The 12,677-nt window shown below is 45.4% G+C and overlaps 1 protein-coding gene across 1 annotated transcript; it reads left to right on the top strand.

Annotated features, from left to right (window-relative positions):
- Positions 1-214: 214 nt before the first annotated feature.
- LOC137270371 (uncharacterized) lies at positions 215-6,839 on the top strand. Its single transcript, XM_067803939.1, has 6 exons — positions 215-533; positions 943-1,049; positions 3,498-3,692; positions 4,063-4,207; positions 5,479-5,583; positions 6,587-6,839. Exons 2-6 carry the CDS (start codon positions 956-958, stop codon positions 6,678-6,680), a joined length of 633 nt encoding a protein of 210 aa, XP_067660040.1. The 5' UTR covers positions 215-533; positions 943-955; the 3' UTR covers positions 6,681-6,839.
- Positions 6,840-12,677: the final 5,838 nt, after the last annotated feature.

Raw genomic sequence — 12,677 nt, 5'->3', positions numbered from 1 at the left:
TTTTTCCATCAGAAATACATTTTGCCGAAACTGAATTGCATTGCATATTTGATATATTGCTTCCTGCACGTGGTACCGTGTACAAAGCGACCAGCCCCAATACAGCAAGTCAGGTCTAGATTCTAGATATCACTGAAAGCCTAAATATGGTAAAATGTTGCAACATAAGTGCTGTCTAAGATGAGGTTACGAAAGTTTATCTCGTCATTACCGTAGTTATATTATAATCATTTGAACTGTAGACCCCATAAATTTATCTGTGCTTAAAATTGTTGAATTCGTTTGATAAGTCTCAGGTTGCACTGTCTGGGGTAGAGACGAAAGGATCCATGTGGTATAGTTTCAGGTTGCACTGACTGTCGTAGAGACAGAAGGATCCGTGTGGTATAGCTTCAGGTTGCACTGACTGATCTGTATGGATCTGTTGTTATTAATAAATACTTGAGGTCTTACGGTATCACTGGCGTGTTATCTGGGACTTCGTCCATGTCAGTTGTGTGAATCAGGAAGTGGAGATAGCTAGCTTGACTAGGGTGAGTACAGCACAATCACATACTATTTAAACCTGCCATGTCAGTGTCTCCCCACCCAGCCCCTCCGTCATATCCCTCCTTCACACAATCCCCAGTCTCACGAAGCCCAATGTCTCCGCCGTATGTCTTTCCACTATCAAGTACATTTCTCAATGTCAGCAAACGCAAGATCCATTTTCACACACTCATATTCTCCTTCCTCACCTCAACATCTTCATCGTCAGCTTTCCTCAATCTTTCGAAAAACAAATGATGACGAAAAGGAAATGCCAATAAGGAAATGTATCCTGTCAACCAAAGTGTAGATATTTGTGTAGCCGATAATGCCATATCCTTGTCTCCAACTGATACAACTCCCTGAATATAACAATAATGTTTATACCATGCCGTGTTGTCACTGTATCTGCAGTTTATGACCCCCAATGATGGAGTTCTGTGGCGATCTCCCCGTCTGGAATTACCTCACTTTGACCGTCGTTGTCCTGTGTTGTGTCAGCAATGCTAGTGTCGTCCCAAGTAAGTAAGATATAACGTGTGTTCCACGTGTGCGAGTGAGCGAAACCGGACTGACACATTTCTGTGTCACATGGGCCTAGATTGTCGAAGCTCTCTTATCGCTAAGATAGTACTAGTCGTAAGTTAATGTTAGTACATGGCACTTACGACAATCTATGCGCTAAGAGAACTTCGAAAATCTAGGCCCAGGGCTTTATTACAAACCCGGAAAAAGTAGGCACTTCTGGATGATTTTTTCTGATAAAAGAACATGTATGATGTTACTGGGCGAATAGGAGCAACTGTATCAGGAAAGACGTAATTTTTGTTTTAATCACAAAGCAGCCACGGGTGATATTTTCACGCCGACACAAATTCCCTTGTAGATGAAGTCTTTCTGAAAACGATGTTACTTTGAGACTCAAACATTACATAAATGGTGAATACTACTTCGTCCACGGACCTGACGTTCTCAGCTCTGTGACCCTTTCTTCTGGTGAGACAGCATGCAGTCCCACTACAAATATACTTCTATTTTGAATCACCAGTGTATGCGATGTCCAGAGTCGTCACACCGGAATATCTCAGTTTATCCTCAAAGGAAGCTTTGGGGAATGCATGAGGTAATTTGCAATAATTATACCTCTGGTCTCCTCATTCGACTGAAATAAATGTATGTTTGGGACATGTTTGTGATGCGAAACAGGCAACAGCAGCAATGAGGTATTTGGGACATGTTTTGTGATGCAAGGCAGGTAACAGCAACAAGGTATTTGGGACATGTTTGTGATGTGTGACAGGCAACAGCAGCAATATGGTACTTGAGACATGTTTGTGATGCGAGACAGGCAACATTAGTAGTAAGGTATTTGGGACATGTTTGTGATGCGAGACAGGCAACAGCAGCAATAAGGTGTCTGGGACATGTTTGTGATGCGAGACAGGCAACAACAAAAATAACGAATTTGGGACATGTTTTGTGATTCAAGACAGACAACAGCAGCAATATGGTATTTGGGACATGTTTTGTGATGCAAGGCAGGCAACAACAACAATAAGGTATTTGGGACATGTTTGTGATTCGAGACAGGCAACAACCGCAATAACGTATTTGGGACATGTTTTTTGATGAGAGACGAGCAACAGCAACAATAAGGTATTTGGGACATGTTTGTGATGCGAGACAGCCAACGGCAGCAATATGGTATTTGGGACATGTTTGCGATACGAGACAGGCAACAACAGCAATATGGTATTTGGGACATGTTTGTGATGCGAGACAGACAGCAGGAGCGAGAACGTATTTGGGACATGTTTGTGATGCAAGACAGCCAACAGAAACAATATGGTATTTGGGACATGTTTGTGATACGAGACAGCCAACAGCAGCAATAAGGTAATCATGACATGTTTGTGATGCAAGACAGCCAACAGGAGCGAGAACGTATTTGGGACATGTTTGTGATGCAAGACAGGCAACAGCAACAATAAGGTATCTGAGACATGTTTGTGATGCGAGACAGACAACAGGAGCGAGAACGTATTTGGGACATGTTTGTGATTCATAACAGGCAACAGCAGCAATATGGTATTTGGGACATGTTTGTGATGCGAGGCAGGCAACAGCAGCAATAGGGTATTTGGGACATGTTTGTGATGCGAGACAGGCAACAACAGCAACAATAAGGTATTTGGGACATGTTTGTGATGCGAGACAGGCAACAACAGCAACAAGGTATCTGGGACATGTTTGTGATGCAAGACAGCCAACGGCAGCAATATGGTATTTGGGACATGTTTGTGATGCGAGACAGGCAACAGCAGCAATAGGGTATTTGGGACATGTTTGTGATGCGAGACAGACAGCAGGAGCGAGAACGTATTTGGGACATGTTTGTGATGCAAGACAGGCAATAGCAGCAATAAGGTATCTGGGACATGCTTGTGATGCGAGACAGACAACAGGAGCGAGAACGTATTTGGGACATGTTTGTGATGCGAGACAGACAGCAGGAGCGAGAACGTATTTGGGACATGTTTGTGATGCAAGACAGGCAATAGCAGCAATAAGGTATCTGGGACATGCTTGTGATGCGAGACAGACAACAGGAGCGAGAACGTATTTGGGACATGTTTGTGATGAGAGGCAGGCAACAGCAGCAATAGGGTATTTGGGACATGTTTGTGATTCATGACAGGCAACAGCAGCAATATTGTATTTGGGACATGTTTGTGATACGAGACAGGCAACAACAGCAATAAGGTATCTGGGACATGTTTGTGATACAAGACAGCCAACAGCAGCAATATGGTATTTGGGACATGTTTGTGATGCGAGACAGGCAACAGCAGCAATAAGGTATTTGGGACATCTTTGTGATGCAAAAGCAGCAATAATGTTTGGAGAATGTTAGCGATGTTAGTCGTACAATCACAGGGATGACTATCATCACACATGTTTTGTTCCAGATTGTCCTCTTCCTACTCCTCCAGTGGTTGTGACAAAGGACAACGAGCATGACCTGATGATCGACTCGGCCTCCTACACTTCTGACACTACCTCTTTACCAGTGAAGTGTGTCTCCGAGGTATTCATCCCGCAGGACGACATGATGGCCAAGTGTCAGAATGGCACATGGAAACTTCCCAACACCAAGTGTGTTCGTACGTGATTCAACATACAGTCTGAGATCGTTATCCAACAACCCCCTCACACAGAAGACATACGCCCGTAGTTGATACCCCTCCATTGTAAAGAGGGCTCAAAATTGGTTTCATACCTGTCTTACTACAGGGACACTTTGTCAAGAAATCGTGGTAGACCTTAAAGGCCATTCGTTATCACGTCATTCCGGGACGGGCGCGTGAAGCACCGATGAGATTTTACCTCAGGACTAAAGATATACTCAGTTCATGAAAAGTTGATACAGAACGTGTTTCTTTTTCATCAATGTAAAAAGTTTGTTTTCTTATAGTCACAGTTTTGTATTCGTTCGTTCTCAGCAGAAAGTCAGTATTTGTTTTTAACGTTTAGCGCTTATCACCCGTGAGCGGAAGGTCACCAACATCATCATGGCTATTGTTGGAGCGGTCGGCGGAGTGCTTGCAGCTGCCTTCATCATCGTCAAGATCATCTGTTACCGTCGGAGGCTCGACAAGAGACTACGGGAACAACGGTGGTAGGTCATATGACAATAACCCGCCTTTCTCAGGGTGTTTCGCTTTCAGAGTGTCCCTCTCTCATAGGGTTCCTCTCTCAGAATGTTCCTAAGCAAATGGTAGTCAACATGTAGAGTGAGCTTGCATCATTATTATATTAAAATGGACTTCACCTCACTAAGTGTTAACGCAAACTCACCAAAGTCATCCACACCAAATTCTAAAAGCCCACCATCAACCGTGATCAAGGGTGCTACATCAAATCCTCTTATGATGCACTCTTAGTCCCCCACCAAGTCCAATCTATTGTATAAATATCTTCTTTTTAAACGATTCCTTTGCATAATTATTTGCATGACACTGTATCTGGCTTCTACGCTTTCCCCTTGCCTGCTCACTGGCTTCATCAGCGCGCGGCCTCTTAGGTATTCGAACGCATGATCTTTTGATATTGGGATCCCATCATAATTTGTGTTTGGGAGCCCGAGACACCGTCTGGTACCCAGGTCCCCAATCAATGCCAGTTGTTGAGCCCGAGACATCTTGTGACACCCATGTCCCCATTCAGTGCGAGTAATTCAAAATGCAGTCAGTTGTTGTCACATCCCCTAAATGATCTCCAAATGAAGATGTAGGTTGGAAGATACTAGTGTTCAGCAGCGCCTGACTGAGATAAGGGGTAAGTGGTGGGATCAGGTAGACATCCACTTGGAATACAGCGTATACATCCACCTGGAATAGTGAGTGGGTGCGCAGCTGGAATAGTGAGTGGATGCGCAGCTGGAATAGTGGGTGGCAGCTGGGATAGTGAGTGGATACCCAGCTGGAATACTGACATAGTGAGTGGATATAATTCTGGAATGTTACTTAGACATACTGCTGATAAAGTACGAAGATATACTTTCTGATGTCTTACGAAGATATACTCATGAAATAGTGCGTATATACAGCTGGAATAGTGCTTAGATATGCCGGTGGAATAGTGCAAAAAGATAGTATGCATGAATAGTACGTAGATATATGGTTGGAGATGACACACGTCCTCAGACACGGCACCCTCACACACGTCCTGCTATCTATAGATACTGACACACATCCTGCTCTCTGCAGACACGACACACGGACACGTGATTCTATCTACACCTTGACACACGTCCTTCTGTCTGCAGACACGATACACTGACACCTTGAAACATGTCTTACTATCTGCTGACACGACACACGGACACACGTCAGACACACGGCGTGCTATGTGCAAACACGACACACTGACACATGATTGTATCTGCAGGTCCAAGATAGGTGATGACATCGAGATGACCAGCGATGGGCGTTTTCCGCCAGAGAGCAGGAACATGCCTTTACAAACGGCCCGGCAATCTGCGCACCTCTACACGTAAGTAACTAGACAGACAGTACAGTACTGAAACGTTTTAGTTTGCTGTATTTACTTCCGTAGATTGGAAAAAGTTGTTATGTTGACTGCCAAACGCACCTACCTGTCAAAGGCCAAACTTTCAACAGCAAACGTTGCAACCTGATGAAAGAATTACAAACACATTCGAAAAGTATACCGTTGCGATTTATGTTCCTGTTCCTAATTTGTCATATGAATATACACATGGACAAAGTATCGCAAAACACACAGCTGTTAACTCCATAAGACCAGCTATGATTTATGTTATAATTATCCTCTCCCCAAAAAGAAACGCACAGGACACATTCATGTGTGAAATTTCATAATCTTATTTTTCAAAATTAGTGTTGTTTGATTATTATATTTTTGTCGCTGTAATTCCGGTTTGTGCTCATGGAACGAATGCACAACGCTGAAAAACGCATCTTCGGAAATGTTACTGCAGGTTTGAATTCCAAAGTGTCCATTGGTCGGACGACAGATGATCTCCTTTGTTCATGCATGACTGACGATTGAGCTCTCGTTTGTCCCTGCAGAAACGTTGCATATGTATACGGAAATTATAGGAGAAAGTGTTGTTTGGCAGATGGTGTGGGTGTGTGTCTCATGTGACTCTACACTTGACTGGGAGAAAAAAAGAATATATAAGAGATATATATTTGTGAATAGAACTGATACATCACCAACATCCTACACGGGGTTGTTGTAACACATTTCCATGACCATCCTCTGAACACAAGACCAATCTCCATTGTGATAATGCTAGGCCGTTACATGCACGTAGGTGATTCCGCACGTCACGAGGCTGCATCAATTCTGCTTTGGCCCGTCAGGAATCAAGACCTCAGTTCCATCTATCAGGTACCGGTACAATTAGACAGGGAGGAGCTACACAATGACAGTCATTAATGGAGTCGTTCTGTCTCCTATATTTCATGTAACTCGGTTGCGAACATTAATGCTGTCTTTGTTTCTTCTGCAGACAATCATTGGTGTCTGGACGTAACAGCCAGTACGCACAGCCGACCTCCAAACACGACGGACGAGCGTCGAAAAGCCTATCATACGTGTGTTGAACTTGCCACAATCTGCGAGTCCAATTTTGCTGTAAATCTGCCTTGCGAACAAGTTGTCTAAAGTAGGATTGTTACGTAAACGCAAAGCATTCATTATCAGCGCATTAACTGTGTTCAGCAGATTCTAAACAATAAATAAAAAAGGTCTTTCTAGACTTTCTTGGACTAGTCTAGATTAACTGAACCCCAATCAGAAACGACGTCCCAGGACACTCAATACATGCTACCAGCGTCCCAGCACAGACAGTATTTGATAACGACGTCCCAGGACACTCAATACATGCTACCAGCGTCCCAGCACAGACAGTATTTGATAACTATGTCCCAGGACACTCAATACATGCTACCAGCGTCCCAGCACAGACAGTATTTGATAACTATGTCCCAGGACACTCAATACATGCTACCAGCGTCCCAGCACAGACAGTATTTCATAACTATGTCCCAGGACACTCAATACATGCTACCAGCGTCCCAGCACAGACAGTATTTGATAACTATGTCCCAGGACACTCAATACATGCTACCAGCGTCCCAGCACAGACAGTATTTGATAACTATGTCCCAGGACACTCAATACATGCTACCAGCGTCCCAGCACAGACAGTATTTGATAACGACGTCCCAGGACACTCAATACATGCTACCAGCGTCCCAGCACAGACAGTATTTGATAACTATGTCCCAGGACACTCAATACATGCTACCAGCGTCCCAGCACAGACAGTATTTGATAACTATGTCCCAGGACACTCAATACATGCTACCAGCGTCCCAGCACAGACAGTATTTGATAACTATGTCCCAGGACACTCAATACATGCTACCAGCGTCCCAGCACAGACAGTATTTGATAACGACGTCCCAGGACACTCAATACATGCTACCAGCGTCCCAGCACAGACAGTATTTGATAACTATGTCCCAGGACACTCAATACATGCTACCAGCGTCCCAGCACAGACAGTATTTGATAACTATGTCCCAGGACACTCAATACATGCTACCAGCGTCCCAGCACAGACAGTATTTCATAACTATGTCCCAGGACACTCAATACATGCTACCAGCGTCCCAGCACAGACAGTATTTGATAACGACGTCCCAGGACACTCAATACATGCTACCAGCGTCCCAGCACAGACAGTATTTGATAACGACGTCCCAGGACACTCAATACATGCTACCAGCGTCCCAGCACAGACAGTATTTCATAACTATGTCCCAGGACACTCAATACATGCTACCAGCGTCCCAGCACAGACAGTATTTCATAACTATGTCCCAGGACACTCAATACATGCTACCAGCGTCCCAGCACAGACAGTATTTCATAACTATGTCCCAGGACACTCAATACATGCTACCAGCGTCCCAGCACAGACAGTATTTCATAACTATGTCCCAGGACACTCAATACATGCTACCAGCGTCCCAGCACAGACAGTATTTGATAACTATGTCCCAGGACACTCAATACATGCTACCAGCGTCCCAGCACAGACAGTATTTGATAACGACGTCCCAGGACACTCAATACATGCTACCAGCGTCCCAGCACAGACAGTATTTGATAACTATGTCCCAGGACACTCAATACATGCTACCAGCGTCCCAGCACAGACAGTATTTGATAACTATGTCCCAGGACACTCAATACATGCTACCAGCGTCCCAGCACAGACAGTATTTCATAACTATGTCCCAGGACACTCAATACATGCTACCAGCGTCCCAGCACAGACAGTATTTGATAACTATGTCCCAGGACACTCAATACATGCTACCAGCGTCCCAGCACAGACAGTATTTGATAACTATGTCCCAGGACACTCAATACATGCTACCAGCGTCCCAGCACAGACAGTATTTGATAACGACGTCCCAGGACACTCAATACATGCTACCAGCGTCCCAGCACAGACAGTATTTGATAACGACGTCCCAGGACACTCAATACATGCTACCAGCGTCCCAGCACAGACAGTATTTGATAACTATGTCCCAGGACACTCAATACATGCTACCAGCGTCCCAGCACAGACAGTATTTGATAACTATGTCCCAGGACACTCAATACATGCTACCAGCGTCCCAGCACAGACAGTATTTGATAACGACGTCCCAGGACACTCAATACATGCTACCAGCGTCCCAGCACAGACAGTATTTGATAACTATGTCCCAGGACACTCAATACATGCTACCAGCGTCCCAGCACAGACAGTATTTGATAACTATGTCCCAGGACACTCAATACATGCTACCAGCGTCCCAGCACAGACAGTATTTGATAACTATGTCCCAGGACACTCAATACATGCTACCAGCGTCCCAGCACAGACAGTATTTGATAACGACGTCCCAGGACACTCAATACATGCTACCAGCGTCCCAGCACAGACAGTATTTGATAACGACGTCCCAGGACACTCAATACATGCTACCAGCGTCCCAGCACAGACAGTATTTCATAACTATGTCCCAGGACACTCAATACATGCTACCAGCGTCCCAGCACAGACAGTATTTGATAACTATGTCCCAGGACACTCAATACATGCTACCAGCGTCCCAGCACAGACAGTATTTGATAACTATGTCCCAGGACACTCAATACATGCTACCAGCGTCCCAGCACAGACAGTATTTCATAACTATGTCCCAGGACACTCAATACATGCTACCAGCGTCCCAGCACAGACAGTATTTCATAACTATGTCCCAGGACACTCAATACATGCTACCAGCGTCCCAGCACAGACAGTATTTGATAACGACGTCCCAGGACACTCAATACATGCTACCAGCGTCCCAGCACAGACAGTATTTGATAACTATGTCCCAGGACACTCAATACATGCTACCAGCGTCCCAGCACAGACAGTATTTGATAACTATGTCCCAGGACACTCAATACATGCTACCAGCGTCCCAGCACAGACAGTATTTGATAACTATGTCCCAGGACACTCAATACATGCTACCAGCGTCCCAGCACAGACAGTATTTGATAACGACGTCCCAGGACACTCAATACATGCTACCAGCGTCCCAGCACAGACAGTATTTGATAACTATGTCCCAGGACACTCAATACATGCTACCAGCGTCCCAGCACAGACAGTATTTGATAACTATGTCCCAGGACACTCAATACATGCTACCAGCGTCCCAGCACAGACAGTATTTCATAACTATGTCCCAGGACACTCAATACATGCTACCAGCGTCCCAGCACAGACAGTATTTGATAACGACGTCCCAGGACACTCAATACATGCTACCAGCGTCCCAGCACAGACAGTATTTGATAACGACGTCCCAGGACACTCAATACATGCTACCAGCGTCCCAGCACAGACAGTATTTCATAACTATGTCCCAGGACACTCAATACATGCTACCAGCGTCCCAGCACAGACAGTATTTCATAACTATGTCCCAGGACACTCAATACATGCTACCAGCGTCCCAGCACAGACAGTATTTCATAACTATGTCCCAGGACACTCAATACATGCTACCAGCGTCCCAGCACAGACAGTATTTCATAACTATGTCCCAGGACACTCAATACATGCTACCAGCGTCCCAGCACAGACAGTATTTGATAACTATGTCCCAGGACACTCAATACATGCTACCAGCGTCCCAGCACAGACAGTATTTGATAACGACGTCCCAGGACACTCAATACATGCTACCAGCGTCCCAGCACAGACAGTATTTGATAACTATGTCCCAGGACACTCAATACATGCTACCAGCGTCCCAGCACAGACAGTATTTGATAACTATGTCCCAGGACACTCAATACATGCTACCAGCGTCCCAGCACAGACAGTATTTCATAACTATGTCCCAGGACACTCAATACATGCTACCAGCGTCCCAGCACAGACAGTATTTGATAACTATGTCCCAGGACACTCAATACATGCTACCAGCGTCCCAGCACAGACAGTATTTGATAACTATGTCCCAGGACACTCAATACATGCTACCAGCGTCCCAGCACAGACAGTATTTGATAACGACGTCCCAGGACACTCAATACATGCTACCAGCGTCCCAGCACAGACAGTATTTGATAACGACGTCCCAGGACACTCAATACATGCTACCAGCGTCCCAGCACAGACAGTATTTGATAACTATGTCCCAGGACACTCAATACATGCTACCAGCGTCCCAGCACAGACAGTATTTGATAACTATGTCCCAGGACACTCAATACATGCTACCAGCGTCCCAGCACAGACAGTATTTGATAACGACGTCCCAGGACACTCAATACATGCTACCAGCGTCCCAGCACAGACAGTATTTGATAACTATGTCCCAGGACACTCAATACATGCTACCAGCGTCCCAGCACAGACAGTATTTGATAACTATGTCCCAGGACACTCAATACATGCTACCAGCGTCCCAGCACAGACAGTATTTGATAACTATGTCCCAGGACACTCAATACATGCTACCAGCGTCCCAGCACAGACAGTATTTGATAACGACGTCCCAGGACACTCAATACATGCTACCAGCGTCCCAGCACAGACAGTATTTGATAACGACGTCCCAGGACACTCAATACATGCTACCAGCGTCCCAGCACAGACAGTATTTCATAACTATGTCCCAGGACACTCAATACATGCTACCAGCGTCCCAGCACAGACAGTATTTGATAACTATGTCCCAGGACACTCAATACATGCTACCAGCGTCCCAGCACAGACAGTATTTGATAACTATGTCCCAGGACACTCAATACATGCTACCAGCGTCCCAGCACAGACAGTATTTCATAACTATGTCCCAGGACACTCAATACATGCTACCAGCGTCCCAGCACAGACAGTATTTCATAACTATGTCCCAGGACACTCAATACATGCTACCAGCGTCCCAGCACAGACAGTATTTGATAACGACGTCCCAGGACACTCAATACATGCTACCAGCGTCCCAGCACAGACAGTATTTGATAACGACGTCCCAGGACACTCAATACATGCTACCAGCGTCCCAGCACAGACAGTATTTCATAACTATGTCCCAGGACACTCAATACATGCTACCAGCGTCCCAGCACAGACAGTATTTCATGACTATGTCCCAGGACACTCAATACATGCTACCAGCGTCCCAGCACAGACAGTATTTCAAAACTATGTCCCAGGACACTCAATACATGCTACCAGCGTCCCAGCACAGACAGTATTTCATAACTATGTCCCAGGACACTCAATACATGCTACCAGCGTCCCAGCACAGACAGTATTTGATAACTATGTCCCAGGACACTCAATACATGCTACCAGCGTCCCAGCACAGACAGTATTTGATAACGACGTCCCAGGACACTCAATACATGCTACCAGCGTCCCAGCACAGACAGTATTTGATAACTATGTCCCAGGACACTCAATACATGCTACCAGCGTCCCAGCACAGACAGTATTTGATAACTATGTCCCAGGACACTCAATACATGCTACCAGCGTCCCAGCACAGACAGTATTTCATAACTATGTCCCAGGACACTCAATACATGCTACCAGCGTCCCAGCACAGACAGTATTTGATAACTATGTCCCAGGACACTCAATACATGCTACCAGCGTCCCAGCACAGACAGTATTTGATAACTATGTCCCAGGACACTCAATACATGCTACCAGCGTCGCAGCACAGACAGTATTTGATAACGACGTCCCAGGACACTCAATACATGCTACCAGCGTCCCAGCACAGACAGTATTTGATAACGACGTCCCAGGACACTCAATACATGCTACCAGCGTCCCAGCACAGACAGTATTTGATAACTATGTCCCAGGACACTCAATACATGCTACCAGCGTCCCAGCACAGACAGTATTTGATAACTATGTCCCAGGACACTCAATACATGCTACCAGCGTCCCAGCACAGACAGTATTTGATAACGACGTCCCAGGACACTCAATACATGCTACCAGCGTCCCA

Source organism: Haliotis asinina, unplaced genomic scaffold, assembly GCF_037392515.1.
Source record: "Haliotis asinina isolate JCU_RB_2024 unplaced genomic scaffold, JCU_Hal_asi_v2 scaffold_62, whole genome shotgun sequence".
NCBI classification, from domain to species: Eukaryota; Metazoa; Mollusca; class Gastropoda; order Lepetellida; family Haliotidae; genus Haliotis; species Haliotis asinina.
This window is presented reverse-complemented; position numbering and strand designations above follow the sequence as displayed.